The sequence below is a fragment of the Lampetra fluviatilis genome, chromosome 22 (genome assembly GCF_964198595.1).
Source record: "Lampetra fluviatilis chromosome 22, kcLamFluv1.1, whole genome shotgun sequence".
Lineage (NCBI taxonomy): Eukaryota > Metazoa > Chordata > Hyperoartia > Petromyzontiformes > Petromyzontidae > Lampetra > Lampetra fluviatilis.
The window spans coordinates 12336573-12357071 of record NC_136296.1 but is presented as its reverse complement, the minus strand read 5'-3'; the positions used below and the strand labels follow the sequence as shown (position 1 = coordinate 12357071).

The 20499-nt window shown below is 54.5% G+C and overlaps 1 protein-coding gene across 6 annotated transcripts in view; it reads right to left on the bottom strand.

Annotated features, from left to right (window-relative positions):
- Positions 1-11211: 11211 nt before the first annotated feature.
- The window catches only part of LOC144938564 (uncharacterized), a 73060-nt gene continuing 63772 nt past the window's right edge, over positions 11212-20499 (bottom strand). For 2 of the 6 annotated variants that reach the window (XM_078866503.1, XM_078866504.1), the window contains 4 exons: positions 19221-19307; positions 16940-17090; positions 15968-16107; positions 11212-12825 (listed from right to left, as the gene is read on the bottom strand). In XM_078866503.1, coding sequence (XP_078722629.1) covers positions 12799-12825; positions 15968-16107; positions 16940-17090; positions 19221-19307 — 405 coding nt within the window. In that variant the 3' untranslated portion in view covers positions 11212-12798. The remainder of the gene's footprint in view (positions 12826-15967; positions 16108-16939; positions 17091-19220; positions 19308-20499) is intronic. The other 4 variants (XM_078866505.1, XM_078866508.1, XM_078866506.1 and 1 more) reach the window with 3 other exon arrangements.

The window sequence follows — 20499 nt, the reverse complement described above, 5'->3', positions numbered from 1 at the left end:
GGATGAATGTATTCGAAAACGCGTTTTTTTTTATAACGTGGATGCCAATTGGATATAACGCGATCGAGAGAATGGGACTGCGTCGCGCGAGTAGGAATAATCGGTCGTACGCCTGCCTCTGCGTAGCAACATCGCACGAGGCACTGGGATGCTGCTGGATGCTTCCAGATGCTCCCCACGCGCCTCGGTCTTTGTCCAGCCTGCGCACGCATCTCACGCGTTATCGCGGACTGGTGCTTAACCCCCATGTTCAGTATTATTTATTAGAACGCGATTTTCCATAACGCGGTGTTCTTCGGGAACGCAACTACGACCGCGTTTTAGGAGAACGGACTACAGAGGCATCGCCAGCTGCTGTACCGGGTGACACGAGCGCAGATTCTGACATCCACCAGCAGGGCACATGGGGTCACTCGCGGCAAGAGCTATCCGACATCTCAGTTGTGCTTACACCATCTGGAACTACAGGGCACGTTCAGCTCACATCACCACCACCACCATCATCATCATTCATGATCAATCAACTGCTGGACAAAGGCCTCCCAAAGTCGTTGCCATCTCTCACGATGTAACGATCTGCCTCGCACCTCTGTGCACGAGCTGAACTCATCGCTACATCCCATCAAACACGTTCCATTACTTGGCTTCCACTCTTTCGCTATTGTGGGGACATTAGCATCCCATTAGCCACGTTTCATGCCCAAACACACTTTTCTATAGAGTTTGGATTTCGCCATTAACCTGCGTATGTTTTTTAGTCCATGTGTTGTATGTGTGTAGAACTTCTTTCGCACCGTAAGCAGCCAACCGCGCTAATCGGAGGTTTTTCTGTCTCTCAATGTCATTCCAAGCAATTTCAAAGCACGCATCGTGGCTAGCAGAGACGCGAAAGTCACGCCACAGCTGTGCCCCAAAACCCAGCGCAGGCTAACACAGTTTTTACTTTCAATCAAGGAGATGATGTTCAAGATTTTCCAATTAATTGGGGTGTCACATCGGTGCTAAACACACCATGAGGGGAGCGATAATCCACACGCGCGCACACGCACGCACACACACCGCAGGAAATTACATGAAGATATTCAACAATGCACACAGGGACACGTGTAGGATGACGATGGCCTCGAACGATCACGATGGGGGTGGCAGATTAAGCGCTGCGCCCTTGACGCGTGCACCCTCGCGTTGCCTCCCCCCCAACCTCGTGTGCACTCTGCGCAAAGCAGGAAGAGTTGCGTGATTCGGTGCCAAGTACGTCTGCTGAACTTCGTTCGCACCGTACGTAAGGACGACAAATTAAACACAAAAAGTAGTTGTAAAGAAATTACGTTTCAATCTAGGTTACGTAAAAGTGAGTAGCTCACAGCGGCTTCCTAATATCGGAAGGAAGAGCGTTCCAGACGGCCGCAGAAGCGCATCTGAAAGCGCGCGATGCGGCGACCGTCTGTTGTTCGATGGCCAGCCAAAAGCCGCTGCTGCGAGGATCACCTGGGGGGGGGGAGTTCGCGGGATGATGGTTTATGCTCCTTGACGAGATAGGCGAGCTGTTGCGGTTCATGGTGGCGAGCGCTTTGTTTGTCGTGAGCGCGATAATGCCGTGAGCGACCATATCGTAGAAGCCGTCTGATAAACACGGAAGTACAAGACGAGGATTTTGCCGCACTGCCCTCGACTGCCCAGCACGCAGCCGACTGCAAACCCCACGGCAGCCGTGCCGGTGCATTGCCGGTGGTGATGGCTCATCCCAGCGCTGTCCAGGCTCTCGACTCTGCGTAGCCTCCGAAGATCTGGCGAGATCGGGCGAACTCCCGAGTGAAATTTAGTCACAGACTACAGCCACAGTTAGCGCAGGAAAGAAAATCTGAAATGTCTCAGGGGTGAACCGAAAACAAGCGCGTACAAAATGATCAATGGGGAAAAGTGAACACGGCACCGCAACGCGTGAATGGCACTGCCTGCAGCGTGCGCTCTGGGTACCTTTGCAGCGAAAGAGCAGAACTCGTTCCTCACCCCCCCCCCCCCCCCCAAGTGTGGACACAAGCGCAGCACAGTGGCAGGAGCAGCAACGAATAATTATTTGGGCATTCCCACACATCCAACATCCGAGAGCCGAGATCGCATCGTATGCGATGTCCTCGTTTGTTGAACGCCCTCGCTAACCGCAAACTGCGGCCATGGCATTTACCGCTGATGAAAATAAACGATCCGCATATCGGAGGAACCCAACGAGTTGCAGGAAAGTGCTTGGAGGCCGGCGAGCGAGTGAGCGAGCAGGCGATCGCCGCCACAAACGAGGGCCCGGCTGGGCAGAAGCAACTGCAGGCACCAGATTCAGACCCCAAGTAGCTCAAGGGGGGTCGTCCCCCCCACCCCACCCCCTTCATGTTCATGAGAAAATATGGGTGCACGAAAACATCAACTCAAAGTCAAATCCTAATGAACGTAACACGATAATGAACATAAAGCCAAATAATCTCACTCGTGTGTCTCTCTTCTCTCATCTCACACCACCTCTATTTCTGTCTACATTTGTCTTATCTGACGACATCTCTTGTGTATATCTCTTGTTATCTCGCTACGAGTTTATGAAGTGAAGAACAGGGGGGAGGGGGGCCCTCCAATCGACCAGCACCACCACTGCCCACAATCGTATATCTGTGTTTGGCCGTCTGCGCGCGTGTGTCTGTGTGTATATAGTTTGGGCAAATTTACAGGGAGCGTGAGAGCAAATGTTTTGGGGCGACTGATATGACATTCTACAAATAGACGGTCGCACCACTCCGACAGGAATGATTTAGAAGCCGCGTCTGTATTGATTAAACATAATAGAGAACGAGCATTCGTATGAAGGGTCACAGCATTGAACAGACGAGAGTAACGGGCGTGAAAGCGCGTAATCTAATATACCACGAGCACGTTCTGACTTACCCCTCGCACAACACAACGTAGCATGTAACAGCTCATCGATTAAAATTATTAGTTAGTTTTTTTTCCACGTGTGAGAATCGTTTACGATTTATTTCATTTATCTTAATGACATTCATCCCACGATCCAGCCACCCATAATGCACCTGATCTCATCTGATGACGGAAGCTAAGGAGGCTTGAAGCCTGAACAGCCCTTGGACGGACGACCGCTGTGCTTCGCCGGTGTTTGGCCACGTGAGCGCCTGCCTACGCCGTGCGGGTCGTGGGAGCTAAATGACCATACTTCACCACGCTGCTCAGTGCGGATTGGTTTGGGCGCGGAGAGGGGGCGTAGATGGAGGAACACAGTACATCACAACTGATTTTGCAGCACTGCGCTCTGCTGCCTACAACATAGTATGGCGATGAATCGTTACACGCACATAAATTACGTGCGCGCGCGCAAACACTCACGCACGACGGACGGCGGACGCCAACAACGCCGAGGTTTGGGACAGTTCCAGGAGCCCCGCTTCGTTGCTGCCTGCCAGTGTCACTGCCTGTGTCTCCGCCAGTGTCACCGTCTGTGTCACCGCCTGTGTCACCGCCGGTGTCACCGCACGGGCGCACGTCACGCTGCTCCGTGAGGACGAGCTGCTAACATGACAGGGTAGTTTGATGCGTGAAGTCTAAATGCTGTTGGTGTCGCGAGGATCCGTGTCTAGGCCGATGAGAGTCGTTTGAAATAAACTGCATTCAATGACAAGCTCGCCTGCGTGGTTCATGCGGATTGCTGGGTGCTCAAGTGGACCCGGGTCGGCTGCGGGGGCACCAACGTTTCCGCTTCGACTCCTTCGCTCGCAGCGAGAGCTGGGATGTAATCCGATTGCTCGGGTAAAAAGATTACTCTGCCCATTACTTCGTAAACAAATCAGATTACTCGACCGATTATCGATTCCATTACTTGACCAATCGGATAACGCGAAGAGTCCCGCCTCCGTTCCCACGTGTGCCGCTGGATGGGAGGTGACATGTGGCGGGGCTTGGCGACATCGCCGGCATCATCATCATCACTCAGGTCAGGTTGGGTGCGGCTTGTAGGGGATTTCTGCCTGCGGGAGGCAGGATATTGGGATGGCCATCATTCTTAAGGGGCTCCTGAGTAATTAATTTAGTCGATGATTCGATGTCATCAACGGATCACCCTGGCTACACTCACGGCTGCCGCTTAACAGGCAAACCTGTACACTATGAGATCTCTTTTACCAGTGGCAAAATATAGTAATAGGTTTTTACCCTTTTAAACTGGTACAAAACTGACACCTTTATTCAAGGCATCATGTTTGCAATAACCACAACACAAGTAGTCAAAAAAGCAAACAAAAAGAAGCAACTCTGATAAGTGCATATTATTATCATTATCAGAGTTGATTTTTTTTGTTTGCTTTTTTGACTACTTGTGTTGTGGTTATTGCAAACATGATGCCTTGAATAAAGGTGTCAGTTTTGTACCAGTGTAGGGGTGTTAGAGAGAGAGCCCGTTATGCATGGCAGCCTATGGTAAACAAACACAGTAGGCGGGGCTACATGTGTGCACGAGCAGGTGCCCTCTGCGACGTCCGCGCCAGACACCCTGGGGGGTCGATTCGGTCGTTATGATCCCCCGGGGCCCCACCCCTCAGGGAGGGGTTGGGTATAAAAGGGGAATGTATCGAAGGGCTCGGGAGTGATGTTTAGCTAAAGGAGAGAAGACGGAAGACGTCTTAGAGAGAGCCCTGGACTCCCCCTGGTACGCCGTCCTTATCAGGACCGCGCAGGCTCGAGCCAGTGGCGTGGTACCAGGGCCAGAGCCAGTGCTGGTCTGGACTCTGGGTACCGGGCCCGACTGACCAGTGTCGGGCCAAGATAGCCTCCCCTAGCCCATTAGTGGAGGACTCAGAGGCAGGCTAGGGTTAGCTAGAGAGGTGTGTCCTCAGATAGACGGGTGAGGGGGCCGATACCCCCTCAAATGTGTATGTCACAACGTTGGTGTTAAATAAACAAGTGTGCCTCCAACTCCGGTGTGAACGAGTCGTGAGCGTTACTACATCTGGCGTCAGAAGTGAAACAAAGTACGAACATGGATACACGCCGGACGACTCGAGTCGGAGTACCAGAGGCAGAAGACACCACTGCAGTCGGAGGGCCCGAGACGGCTGAAGATGCCATCGACCAGCCGGGGCTGGGCGCATCCACGCCACAGCAGCTGGAGGAAGGGGAGCCGTCGATGGAGGGGCTGAGGGAGGCGCACGCGAAGCTGACCGAGCTGCTGTACGCCGCAGCCGCCATGCTCGACACCATCACGCAGCTGGGGGCTGCGGGACCGCCACGGGGCAACGGCAGCCGACGATCACAGCGCCTTCCCGCCATTTCCACGGAGCAACATTTTGAAACTCCCGCCATCGCCGCAGCTGCTGTTGAGGGCGTGGCCGCTCTAAGCATCGCGTCCAACGGCGGGAGTACAGTACCTGCCGCGTCACCACCAACGGGCGGAACGTCACCACGGGTGCGACCGGCGATGCCATCGCTGGTTCGTGCCGACGCTGAGTTGAGTGAGGCGGACGAGGGAGTGCGTTCTTCCTCTGCAGCCGCTGCCTTACATCAGCGGCTACCTCCACTCAAGGAATTTGTGGGCGAGGATGGCGACTGGGGCGGCTTCCAGCGGCGCTTCCTCGCTCACCAGGAGATGGCACAGTGGACAGACGCCGAGGCTCTCCGCGCGCTGCCAGCACTTCTCGACAGCGACGCCCTCGCCACTCTAACATCGGCTTCGAAGGAGAGGCGCTCCACGCTGCGGAAGGCGATGCAGGTGCTGTCGGCGGTATATGGTCCACCATCGGACTGTCGCCAACTCTTTTACGATCGCCAGCAGGGGACGAAGGAGTCGCCCCTGGCGTACCGCACAAGCCTCCTGGCACTGGCGAAGGAGGCCTTTCCACGAATGGATGACGAGGGTGTCGACGCCATGGTGACAGAGAAGATACTTTTGCTGGCGGACGACTTAGACATCGTCATTGTCGCACAGGACGATGCAGAGATGTGCTCCCTCCAAGCGGCCCGTCTTCTCCACGCAAACCTGTCCTCTCAACGACGGAAGGCCAGCAAGGCGGCGAGCGGGCGTGCCGTCGCTGCAGCCACCCTCCCGGCGGAAGAGGTTTGCGCCATCGACCATCAACGGCAGCATGGAGCGGGAGTACGGGAGGACCGGGCCGGTTCAAGCCGTCTACAACATCCATCGTCGTCACCAGCGCTTCCACGCTGTTACAACTGCGGCATCCGGGGCCACGTCGCCTCGGGGTGCCGCTCTCCTGGGCAGCGCAGGACGACACCTCAACGGGACGCCGGCCCTCGTCACAAGCTCCACCATCATAATCCGGCGAGTCGCGGCACCCCTCATGCTTGGCCCACGCACACGCCCGTCACACACTCAAACACCGCAGCGAAGGGGGGGCCAATATCGCGTACCATGGCACCAACACGCACCGCTCTGGGTACTCAGATTGAACCCAGCCAGTGGTCCGTGTTGGCCCATCGGGTTGTAGCCGCGTCGTCAGGGTCGTCGGCCGTTGTGGGTCACATCGATGGGGTCGAGGTGCGCATCCTGGTCGATACAGGAGCATCGGCGACCATTATTTCGGAGTTGATTTATAACATTCTCCCTGCCCAAAGCCGTCCTTTGATGCCTGTTAACGTGCCATTCTTTGCTGCTAACGGGGGTTCACTTGGCATCATCGGACAAATTCGTGCCCAAATTTGTGTCGGGGATATTAAATTGTCTGGGCCGATTTTTGTTTCCTCCTCGCTGGCGGTTCCGTGCCTGCTGGGGACGGACTTCCTGGCCAAAATGCCGATTAGGATATTAATCGACCAGGGATGCATTGAGCTCCCATCGGGCCGACGCATGGCGTTTCTGCCATCCCCCGCTACGAGCCGGACGGCGTTCGCGACGGTGCCGGCGTTCGTAGATAGAACGGTGCGCGTTCCTCCGGGGGCGCAAATGTTGATTCCTTTGAAACTTCGGCGGCCCTTCGCTAAGGGCATTGGGGCTCAAGGGGTTCTGTTGGGACCGTCTAGGGCCGGGGTCAGTGGACCTGATTTACTCCCGGCCCAGACCATAGTGAGAGGGGAAGGAGAACCCTTCATCGCGGTCCTCAATGTGGGCTCGCAGACGGTGGTGGTCCCACAGGGGACCGTGCTTGCTCACGCAACGCCGGTGCCCTGTGAGGAACCCGTCGCGAGTCATGTCGGCGCTGTCCCTGCACCGCGACCACATTCGGACAGCGATGAAGGGTGGCTCGAGGCGCTTTGTGCGGGATCGACGGACCTGTCAAATTTAGAGCGTCAACGTCTTAAGACACTACTAAGGGAATTTTCCGACGTTTTCAGTCGGGATAAATACGATTTGGGCTGCACTAATCTGCTGCGTCACCATATTGATACGGGTGACAGCGCGCCAATACGCCAGAATCCTTTTCGGTTGAGTCCCGCCGAAAAGGACCATGTCAAATCGGCTGTTGATGACATGCTAGCCGCCGACATCATTTCTCCCTCCAACAGCCCTTGGGGAGCGCCGATCGTCCTGGTTAAGAAGCAGGACGGTTCGTTGCGGTTTTGCGTTGACTTTCGGCGCCTTAATAAAATTACGGTTGCCGACGCATACCCGCTCCCACGGATGGACGAATCGCTTGACGCCTTGGCGGGAGCGCGATTCTTCTCCACATTGGACTTACTTTCGGGATTCTGGCAGCTTCCTCTGGACGATGATTCAAAGCCTAAAACTGCTTTCCGTACTCCGCACGGCCTGTTTCAATTCAACCGGTTGCCGATGGGCTTACACTCAGCGCCGGCAACTTTCCAGCGGTTGATGGAATTGGTTTTGGCTGGATTGCAATGGGAGTCGTGCCTGATTTATTTGGATGACGTTATTGTCTTTGGCAAAACTTTTGATGAACATCTCCAGAGGTTGCGGGCGGTTTTCCTAAAGATGCGGGCTGCTAATTTGAAATTTAAGCCCCAAAAATGCCATTTGTTACGCGAGTCGGTGCGTTATTTGGGGCACATCGTGGGACGCTCAGGTATTTCTACCGATCCCGCCAAAACGCAGTGTGTAAGCTCCTGGCCGACTCCCACCTCAGTGGGAGAGGTTAGGAGTTTTATTGGGTTTGCGTCGTATTATAGACGCTTCGTCGCTAATTTTGCGACTATAGCAAAACCCCTACACGCTTTAACATCAAAAGGGGTTCGGTTCTGCTGGGGTCAGGAGGAGGAAGCTGCTTTTTGCTCCCTTCGGGACGCTTTGGTAAACGCTCCTCCCCTGATTTACCCTGATTTTTCTAAACCATTCTTGCTCGACACCGATGCGAGCAACACGGGTATTGGGGGCGTGCTCTCCCAGGTGGTTGACGGCGTGGAACGTGTGGTTGCGTACGGCAGTCGGGTGTTGTCTCCAGCGGAGCAACGATATTGTGTCACCCGTAGGGAACTGTTGGCAATTGTCCATTTCATCCAACAGTATCGCCCATATCTGTACGGTCGGCATTTCACCGTCCGCACAGATCATGCGGCACTGCAGTACGCCCTGAGGGTTCAACAGCCATCGGGACAATTGTCCCGATGGTTGGAGGTCCTCCAGGATTACGATTTCCAAACCACATACCGTAAGGGCGTTCGCCACACCAACGCGGACGCTCTGTCGCGCTTGCCAACCACCTCCGAGTGTGCATGCCTCCTGGGGTCTGGACGTTGCAGACCTCCAGGGGACACATCGGTTCCTGTCTTGGCGGCCGCCAATGACGATGATACAGTAGTTACTAATTCGATCGAACAACAGGGCAAAGATTCCCTGTTGGGGTTGCCCGTCATTGACTGGGGGCGCCTCCAGATGGAGGATGTCTCCCTCCTCGGGTGGCGACGTCGCGTTGGCGGTGCGGCGGGGGGAAAAAGAGGTGGTTCCGACGCATGGGAAATGTGCCAAGGCCTGCTGATGCATTGGGACGGGAAGTCGCGTCGACATCGGCTGGTGGTCCCTACTGGGTTGCGGGGCAGGGTGGTATGGGCCGCTCATGAGCGCCTCCTACACCTGGGGACCCAAAAGACTCTCGCCTTGCTGCAACTTGATTTTTATTGGCCTGGCATGACGAGGGATGTTGGGGATTTGTTGGGATCATGCCCTCGATGTGCACAACGCAAACCGCCGGCACGGGAGTCTAACCCGCCCTTGCAATCGATCAAAGTGTCCAGGATAAACGAGCTGGTCGCTCTTGACATTTTGGGACCATTCCCCGCCACCCCCAGGGGGAATAGATATTTGTTGACTGGTGTCGAGTATTTTACACGCTGGCCTATGGCCTGGCCTCTGGCCAACCAGTCGGCAGCAGCCATCGTGGAGGCCTTTGTTCAGGGTTATGTCCTGGACAAAGGTGCTCCGGAGAGGCTGCTGACCGACCAGGGCAGAAATTTTTCCGGTAAACTACTCAGACAAGTCTGTGATCTCCTGGGCACAAAGAAAATTCGGACCTCCCCATATCACCCACAAACTGACGGGATGGTCGAACGGTTGCATCGCACCATCACGTCCATGTTATCACAACAAGTTTCGGACTCGCAAACGGATTGGGACCTACAAATTCAGGGGGTCTTGGCGGCGTACCGGATGGCACCCCATGCAGCTACGGGGTTTTCTCCCTTTTACCTCATGTACGGCCGAGAACCAGACCCGCCTGTTCGTGCCCAGTTGCAGATCCCCGTGCCGCAGGGAAAAACTAATCTGGCTGACCACGTTAAATTTAATCTGGACAAATTGACCGAGGCACGGGATGCTGCAATGCAAAACTCTGACCTCCGTCAGAAGGCGAATGAGCGCCTCAGATTGAGTCGAGCGCACATGCTGCAGTGGAAGCCGGGGGACAAGGCATGGCTGCACTGCCCCCAGGTGCCACTGGCAACCTCCTCTAAACTGGTGCGGCCGTGGCGGGGCCCTGTGGAAGTGGTGGAGGTGTTACGACCGCAGTGCGTGCGCATCAAGTGGGGGAAGCGGCGATGGTTCGTGCACCCCTCTAGGTTAAAACCCTTCTCTGCGGTACACAATCACACTTCACACGCGCGTGGCCAAGCATGTGGGGGGTCGGCCGACTCGCTGGGTCCGTCTCCGTCGCTCTCACCTAATGCCTTGCCGGCTGTGCCACCTTCAGGTGCATCAGGAGTGACGGGCTCACGCCCGATCACCCCTCCTGCGGATACCGAGGGTCACGCGGAGTCGGATGAATGCTCACCCCAAGACGGACAATTGCCACCTGATGGTCCGCCACGCGCGGTTACCCCGTGTGAGGGGCCCGCTGCAAGGACGCGCGCTAAAATGCGCAAACTGTTGTGAGGCCGGAAAATGTGTACATAGCTGTTGTGTTCATTGGATGTTGTGTGGGTGGTGTGTTCCCCACTCCTCGGATGTACATATGTTGGCTTCACCGTGTGTTGTGTGTGCGTGGTGGGTTCCCTGCTGATTGTATATAGGCTGTTTTTTTTACGGAATTCGTATTTATTCGGGGGGGGGTGCGACGGGTTGTTTTCTCATCTTGCTGTTGCGTTCTTGTTCTGGTTCCTGTTATTGTTCAAAAATAGTGAGGCACACGCGCGGTCAGGGGGTGAAGGCACCTTTATTGTCAAATTTTTGTATGTTGGCAGCCGGGACGGCTGCATGCTATGCGGGGGGGAGTGATGTAGGGGTGTTAGAGAGAGAGCCCGTTATGCATGGCAGCCTATGGTAAACAAACACAGTAGGCGGGGCTACATGTGTGCACGAGCAGGTGCCCTCTGCGACGTCCGCGCCAGACACCCTGGGGGGTCGATTCGGTCGTTATGATCCCCCGGGGCCCCACCCCTCAGGGAGGGGTTGGGTATAAAAGGGGAATGTATCGAAGGGCTCGGGAGTGATGTTTAGCTAAAGGAGAGAAGACGGAAGACGTCTTAGAGAGAGCCCTGGACTCCCCCTGGTACGCCGTCCTTATCAGGACCGCGCAGGCTCGAGCCAGTGGCGTGGTACCAGGGCCAGAGCCAGTGCTGGTCTGGACTCTGGGTACCGGGCCCGACTGACCAGTGTCGGGCCAAGATAGCCTCCCCTAGCCCATTAGTGGAGGACTCAGAGGCAGGCTAGGGTTAGCTAGAGAGGTGTGTCCTCAGATAGACGGGTGAGGGGGCCGATACCCCCTCAAATGTGTATGTCACAACGTTGGTGTTAAATAAACAAGTGTGCCTCCAACTCCGGTGTGAACGAGTCGTGAGCGTTACTACACCAGTTTAAAAGGGTAAACACCTACTACTATAGGCAAACCTGTGTTCACGTATGGCAATCAGCGGTGCAATAGCTGCACCGTACAGCAGCGATTTCCATTGATAATAGTGTCTGAAGCAGCTTGGTCGAGTGGCTCAGCTGGAGAGCGAGCGAATCGCAAATGAGGTCAGGAGTTCAAACCTCGGTTGGGGGGTCAACCCAGCCCATCATCCCTCCCTCCTGGGTGCATAACATTAAGACCACTCTGTGGAGAAGTCAACAGCACATAATCCCACGGACAGACTCATACCGACCAGAGAAATGTGGAATTTCCACCGCTGCCTCAGAGCTTTAACCAGGATATTATCACCATTGAAATGCAAGTGCATGTAAAGTCATTCTACAAAGGCGTAGAACTACATTGGGGTAGAAGGGAGGTGGAAGAGGGGGTCAGGGCAGAGAAACGGGAAATGGGCCCAACACCAACGGGTCCCAGGGAGAGCCAGGGCAGCCAGGGCAGCACCGACCATTCCCAGGGCATCCGTGGTGGGTGGGTGGGTGGGGGGGGCGGTGCCTCTTTACCAACGAGTCTCAGAGTGGTACCGGGGGGTGGGTGGGCTGGGCCCCTCGCGGCGCATGTTGTGACGATGCGACGCAGCGCGCACGGCGGGTCCGTGTGCGCTGCGTCGTCTGCCAGTCTGTCGTCTACAACGGTGGCATCTCCTGTACGACAAGCGACGTCGATGAGCGTAGCTCGCGGCGTCCCCAGGCCTCGCTGGAGAGACACGCGGACGCTGGCTTCTCAATCACGGCTTCTTGGGTGGCGATAAAATAAAATATTTCCCCTCGACCTCTTCACCTTCCTCCACCCATGCAGCTCCTTTATGGAGGCCGCTGGGTCCACGAACTCCCAGAAGCAGCAGCAGTCCTCCACGCTTGGCAAGCATCATCATGTCCTATCCGCTGCAGATGTATATATGTGAGTTGAACTTCTTTCGCACCATAAGTAGCCAACCGTGCTCATCGCAGGTGTTTCCACGTCATACCTCTCCACCCCAGCGCCTCCTCCACTCCATTCGTCAATCGTTTTTTTCAGTCGTCCTCCGCCTCCGGTCTCTTTCCACAAAGCGTCGCCGTGGCTTTTGCTGGAATTTGCTGTTTGGTGGCGTCCTCCTTGAGGTGACCGTGGAGCAGCGGCAGCAGCAGCCTGCGTAGGCCTCGACGAGACGACGCGGCTTGGCCAGCGGCTCGGCCCTCCGCGCTGGGATGCTGGCGCGAATATTCTCTCCAAGTGTCCGATGGCAACACGATTTTGTGCTCAAGCCTGGTCCGTACTGGATCGTAAAAGTTACCGTGTCCCTGTGTCGCAAATAGCGTCCGTTAAAGGAAGGCAACCTTCGTTGGAAAGAGTTGATAAAAAAAATCCTTCTGAACAATGAGAGAGATTCTTCGCGGTCGGGCGTGAGTGGTGGAGAGGTCACGAGCGGCCGGGGATTTGGCTTTGCGATGGAAATGCTTGCGAGCAAACATCACAGCTGCGTTCTCCTCCCGGAGAGACAGCAAAGCCTCAAACGATCTCCCCAACTTCACACGTCCAGCCATCCTCCCGCCACCTGATGGGCGAGGGCAGCCAAGGGTGCACACGAACACAACCACACGCACGCACACGCACGCACACACACACGCACGCCTTTAACGGCCTGTAGGGGAAAGTTCTGTGAGCGAGCGCCCATCAAAGCCGGCAAAGCACACGAGGGGGTGGGTGGGTGGCCGGCACCACGCTCGGTCACCTTCGTCTCGCCAGTAGCTGATCCTTATACACTGTGCCAGGTACTCATGTTTGAGTCGACCTAGGGGAGGTCCAGGATTGGTTCAGATATTCGTTGCACACAGGCTAGCACGTACATACAGATACACATCGGCACGCTACCTCACGTTTGTACACGCCTACGCATACACGCACGCATGAGAACATGCACCCACGACACGGCCCGATCAACAAATGCCTGAGACATGCCAGTCATGGGGCTCGTTTGACCATGTTTCACCTCACTGGCCGGAGTGGGTTGGTAAAAGCGGGGCCATAGAAGCACAGTACAACATCACATTATGCTACATTTCCGTCTGCTGCCCACCATGTAGCTTACCCGGCAGGCACCTATGGCAACCTGGCATGCACAGTGGTCACCGATCCAAGTGCTATCCAGGCTGAAACCTGCTTAGCGTCTGAGATCTGACTATATTTGGGTGCGTTACAGGTGATTTGAATCACAGGCTGTAAATTATCACCCACCTATAACAATTAAAAAACGATGATTTTATCCAGCAAGGCCTCTCAGCACGTTCGTGACGGTTGCTGCCACATCGGGTCGCTTGGCTAATTAGGTTAACGAGAGACTGGCTGCGCTTGCGAAGAAGAAGAACACGTCACCCATAAATGAGGCCAAACATCCAAATCCAGTGGGAGGCGGTTATGACACTGGTCAACACACTTTTTCTGGCATTAGGTATTCCAACGGTTTTAATGTAATTTTGGGGGTTGCTGATTCCAAATCTGGCATCAGTTTTTGTCTATCACATCAGTTTTTTGAGATATCAAATATTGCATTTTCAATAAAAACTGCAAAAAAAAATATTAAATAAATGTGGATATCTACATAAAATTATATTATAAATTCTCACGACGTTTCGACTGCACCACAAGCAATCATCATCAGGTGTGAAATCCACAGATGTATTGTTTTATTTTTATATTATTTTATTATTTCCCTTCTACGTGACTTTACCGAAAGAACCAAGAATATGAATCCCTGCAATCACGAAAGCTTTAAATCAAAACCGTGGCTTAGCTGCAGGACTAATCCCCATGAGTTTATTTTCCTCTCTCCGATTCGGTACTAATTGTCTGCACTATCCAGGGTAATCGGGGGTGGGGGGGGATGGAGGGGGGAGGGCAGAGGAGACAAGGCCCGGATAAAACGAGATAATGTAAAACCGCACGTAAGTGTGGCTATTGAAACTTTTTTTTCATCGTTGAGCTACACGCGAGATGCGTCATCCGCTTTGATCGCTCCTCAAAGTAATCGGTGACTGAGTCACGGACTAGGAGCAGCTAAGAATAGAACTGGCGAGGATGCAAAGACATTGATCGTCGCCGCATTTAGCCCTGAAATGTCTCGCGCCGTGCCACGCCTGAAGGGCCTCCGCTAAAGAGCGTACTTTGGCCTACTCTTCCACACTGGCGGGACGTCTTGGTAGAGGTGGGGTCGTAACCAGCACTTTAACTCGCCCACGCGCGACCCGCCGGCCCGACTCGCTGCCCTGAACCTCATTCACATGACTGGATGGACCTAAGCCAGACCAGGATTCAACAAACCTGCCCCGCCGTTTCAACTGCCGCGCCGGCGGGGATGGAATCGACCCTGCGACCGCTGGGTCGCAAGTCCCGCGTGTGAATTGCTGACCACGACACCGCCGCCACTGCGGCAGCACCCTCGCGATTATTATTTACGCGACGCAGACTGCGCTGGGCGGATCGCGGTTACGCTGAAAGCAATCACACGGCCCGTGGCGATGGGGCAAAAATATCTGAGCTCATTATCGCTGGTGGCAGACAGGACCAGCTGGTGGGACTGTGCTTGGCTGATTGAGCCGGGGAGAGAGAGAGGGAGTGATGAAGAGCGAGAGAGAGAGCGAGCGAGAGAAAGGGAGTGATGGTGGAGAGGGAGGGAGGGAGAAAGGGTGACACAGATGGCAAGTCTGCAGCCACTGATGCCTGCAGGTCACTCTTCTCGTCCGACCTAGTAATCCCACGCAGCGCGTCACATATTGTCACGCTGCCTCCATTTATGTTACTGTTGTTATTATTGTTATTATTTACCGCATGCGCTCATGTAAATTAGGCTGAAGATGGGGGTAGGAGATGGGGTGTGAGAGGTCGTGGTGATGCAGGGGAGAGAAATAAAAGGGGAATATCCGTGCCGCGGTATGAATCACCCGGCCAACTTTACTCACAGCCGGGTTGAGACACAAGATGATACCATTTAGATTCATCATCATCAGCAGCAACAGCAGCATCACAGCAACAGCAACTGCGATTATAATCAATGCACTGATGGATGAAAGACTCCCCAAGCTGTCGCCATCACTCACAGCCCCATGATGCAACACTCCATTTAGATTTTTTTTTTCTCACAATTTATTTACAGCCCTTTGTAAAGCCAGTGCTGGATGAGGTCAATTAACCCACCATGGAATTGTGGGTCATGGGAGTCTCAGCACCGCATCTTTCCCTCTTTAAACGTGACTACATCAGGCTTGCCTGGGCTATTACTCGGTACACTAACCGTAAACGTATGCACCGTCTGCTTCACAGAGGATGTGAAATATCCACAGATGTGACCCGAAACGAGTAGGGCCATTGCATGACAGTGTCACGGTCCAAATGAGCAAATTCAAAAAATCACACCGCAAATTTCTCCATTTTGGGATCACACGCAGCAGAAATCATCGCCCCCCTACTAGCTTGGACGCCAGGTGCCGAGTCACCTTTGTGCCACACAGGGACAACTGCCACTGGGGGTGCCCTTTCAAATGTTTGCGATGAGATACGATGCAAGTCACTTGCCAAGGAGGGCGGCTCTATCAGAAATAAATTATTATTGTGTCCCAGCAGGTAGTACGCCAGCTGCTAGTCTGGATAACCCCGAGCGCAAACTTGGATTTCATAACTCGCGAACATCGCAGGTGGAGCACCTCGCTGGCGCAGGGCTGGGGTGGATCCTCCGCCCGCTTCACGGAATCCGCAATCCTCTTCAGTTCCGCCCTCAGCGAGGCGTCCTTGGGAAAAACCTTGACGAGCCTCCGGAACGTTGAGAGGGCCTCGCAGGTTTTGCCTGTGGCAACATTGGCGAAGTCGGTGTCGACAACTTCAGAGAAGAATACTAATTATCTTAAAGGTTTTATTTTATTCTTGCGAATGATGGCAGTGTGGTTCTGGAGCTCGATGCCAATGTCGAGGTCTGCTGCTGCTGGCCACGACCAGAGGGCATCAGCAGAGAGAGAGAGTTCGTGTCGTGTCGCTGTTCCTCCTCCTCCGTCGAAGGAGCACAGGCTACACTGGGTTTACTATATTGTCCACAGTTAAGTTTATATTTAAAATTTTATACATGTATGTGTTCACGTTTCACATCCAATTCTCATCGCAGGTAACGTACACTGATTACACCCATTATTGGTGCTTGGTATATGCAAATATACAAGGGTATGTTGCTTATCGTTGGAAAAAAATGTGAATAGTTCGCAAATAAGCACGGAGAGATACACGCTCGGAATTAAGAGACAAGCGAGAGCAAAACGTGGATTAGAAATAAATGCAGATTACATGCATCATATTGACTGTCAAAGCACATACGGTCAGGCAGAAAAAAAACGTTGCTTTTGGACAGACTGGCTCAAAACATGGCCATTCTGAACCTTCTAAGAAGGAAACAAAGACAAAGATCCCCCGTATAGCCTGAAACAGACTGTAGGGGCAAGTGCTGTTAGCGGGCACCTATGAAAGCCAGTACGACACACAAGGGGGTGGGTGGCCAGCACCACGCCCTGCCGCCTTTGTCTCCCTAGTGGCGACGTTTACACATCGCACCAGGTACTTATTTGAGGCTGAGTCGACCTAGGGAAGGCCCAGCCGCCCCCCCGTCGGGTCACGTGACCGCCGTGCCTCACCGAGCGACAGGAGCAGCGCCGTGCGCCGTTCCAGCGCCGGGCGCACCAGGCCCGCCGGCACCTCCGGCATCTCCACCACGGTGGCGTAGAACCGCGTCGCCACCCTGCCCAGCGACGCGCAGCCGCGGCGATCGGCCAGCTCCTCGGAAATCTGGGGGGGCCACAAGCACAGCGCCGTTGTGTTGACGCTTTCTGTGGGTCTGTTCGTAACGGGGGTGGGGGGGCGTGACGGCTGTCGTAAAGATGATCTCATGCGAACGAAACGTGAGTAAGGCGTGAGGTTTAGTTGCTGTCGGGGGACTTTGACGATTGAAGTCCGGTTAAATGAAAAGTCCGGTGAAATGAAAAAACCTCGTGATTACAGGAGCCCCCTCGGTGTCCCGTGGCCTGCCCTCCCTCGCAGAGCCACGGCCGACATCTGCTGCGCAGTAGCATCAGTATAATCATCTCGTCTGCATTACCCGTAACTAAATAAAAACAAAAAGGGTACCGGTTTGCCACACACGCGCGCAGGTAGAAATTTCTCGTGCAATAAAACTTTACATTTTAACCTAAATTCCACGGGAAATGATTGCCGCTTCTGGCTCTCGGATGTAGTAATCAGTTTTAAATGGTTACCGGTGAAAGTTTAGCAAGCCTACTTTCTAACACTCTCTAACTGGCATGCAAAGAATTATAAAAGGACAAAGATAAACCATAAATACAAAGATCCCCCGTATAGCCTTGAACTGGCTGTTAGTGAGCAACTATGAAGGCCAACATGGAAAATGAGGGGGCGGCACCACGTTCCGGCCGCCTTTGTCTCCCCAGTGGCGATGTTTTACACCACACCAGCTACTCATTTAGGGCTGAGTCGCCCTACACAGACCCAGGACCGAGCTAGATATTTGCCGTGCCTGGGAATTAAACTTAGGTTACCAGGTTCGTAACGCAGTGCGCTAACCACAGCGCCACCGCTCCCCCCACTAATACACAGACAAAGATCCCCCATGTAGCCTTCAACAGACGGTTGGGGCAAGTGTTGTTAGCGAGCAACTTTGAAGGCTGGCACGGCACACGAGGGGGTGGGTGGCCAACACCACGCTCGGCCGCCTTAGTTTCTCCAGTGGCGATATTTATACATCGCACCAGGTACTCATTTGAGGCTGAGTCGACCTAGGGGAGGCCCAAGACCAGTTCAGATCATCGTCGCTGGTGCTGGCCGTCAGCGAGAATCGAACTCGGACCGCCGGGTTCAAAGCGCAGCGAGCCAACCGCTGCACCACCGCTCCCCACTCCACACGTACAGGCACACACCAACGCACGCAGGCGACCGCTACACCACCGCTCCCCACTCCACACGGACAGGCACACACCAACGCACGCAGGCGACCGCTACACCACCGCTCCCCACTCCACACGGACAGGCACACACCAACGCACGCAGACGACCGCTACACCACCGCTCCCCAATCCACACGGACAGGCACACACCAACGCAAGCAGACGACCGCTACACCACCGCTCCCCAATCCACACGGACAGGCACACACCAACGCACGCAGGCGACTGCTACACCACCGCTCCCCACTCCGCACGGACAGGCACACACCAACACACGCAGACGACTGCTACACCACCGCTCCCCACTCCGCACGGACAGGCACACACCAACACACGCAGACGACTGCTACACCACCGCTCCCCACTCCGCACGGACAGGCACACACCAACACACGCAGACGACTGCTACACCACCGCTCCCCACTCCGCACGGACAGGCACACACCAACACACGCAGACGACTGCTACACCAACGCTCCCCACTCCACACGTACAGGCACACACCAACGCACGCAGACGACTGCTACACCACCGCTCCCCACTCCGCACGGACAGGCACACACCAACACACGCAGACGACTGCTACACCACCGCTCCCCACTCCGCACGGACAGGCACACACCAACACACGCAGACGACTGCTACACCACCGCTCCCCACTCCGCACGGACAGGCACACACCAACACACGCAGACGACTGCTACACCACCGCTCCCCACTCCGCACGGACAGGCACACACCAACGCACGCAGGCGACTGCTACACCACCGCTCCCCACTCCACACGGACAGGCACACACCAACGCACGCAGACGACTGCTACACCACCGCTCCCCACTCCGCACGGACAGGCACACACCAACGCAAGCAGGTGACTGCTACACCAACGCTCCCCACTCCACACGTACAGGCACACACCAACGCACGCAGCAGGCGCGGCCTGTGTCCACACGTCACACCTGCGCCTTCCTGAAGTGGCACCACGGACTGTAGGGGTACGACTCGAGCAGCTCATTATACGCGCCCAGTGCCCTCTCCAGCCAGCCCTGCACCAGAGACACAGAACGGAGGGCGCGGCAACATCGTGGGTGTGCGTCCGACAAGCTCGCTCCACGTGCTGGGAAATGAGTTGCAGCACGTGGGAATGGTGGAGCTGCACGGTACAGTACGGCAGCGGAGTCCCTATGACGACGCAAGACATCCCTGGAAAATGGCACTTCCCACCAGGGCTCAGTCATGGAAGTCGTAAGCCACCAGGTGAGAAGGAGGAGGAGCTTTATCGGTTCAGAATTTTTATGGGGAGGTTGGTCACATGTAAATAATAATACTACCTGTCTTCTTGGTTCTTTCGGTAAAGTCACGTAGAATGGAAATAATAAAATAATACAAATAAAACATTATTAAATAATTCTCACGACGTTTCGGCCACAACGCAAGCAGCCGTCCTCAGGTGGAGAACAGGTCTGTCGAGGAGACTTTACCGAAAGAACCAAGAAGATGAATCCCTGCAGTCACGAAAGCTTTAAATCGAAATACTATCTGTGTGAACATGACAATCTCCGTCGGGTGCTGGAGGGTTAATGACAATATTTTTGTAATAAAAACTACCACCACGTGGCCCTCAACCTAAACACGAACGTAGATCGATGATAATTAGGTTCGAAAACCGGTAACTCCCGGACAGATTTTCCTCGTGCGAGCGGAGTAGCGGAAAATCAATCGGAAGCCACAACGGCCAAAACATTTCTCTCTAAATCGGCCAAACGCTTTCTTGCTGTGAATCATCTTTGAATGCTCTGCCAACCTGCCACAAAGTGCCACAGAGTGCCACAGCGGACTGCTGTGTCATTTTAGCAACTGCGAGCCCAAGGTTGGACACAAAAACACACTGTCAGTCCACACAAAAACAAATAAATAAAAGTGTATTTTTAACCTTCCCCGTTCTCTCTTGGGGCCCTGGCCAGCTTAAGACAGATGGAGGGCTCCGGCTCTGTTTCGTGCAAGACATTTATTGAGTTTCATTGATTTTTGGAGAGCAAAGCACTCGGTTGGAAAAGCCATCTATCGCAAAAAAATGTCCCGCAAGAGGCCCCCGCGACATGAGCCACGGAATATTTATTTTTACGAAAGCCATTTGCCCACGGGCAGCAGTGTGGGGCCATCTGGCCAGCGGTGCACCAGGTGCCACTCCCAGGTCGCGATGATTTCTGCCTCCGACTTCGGAGGCGTGCGCGCCAT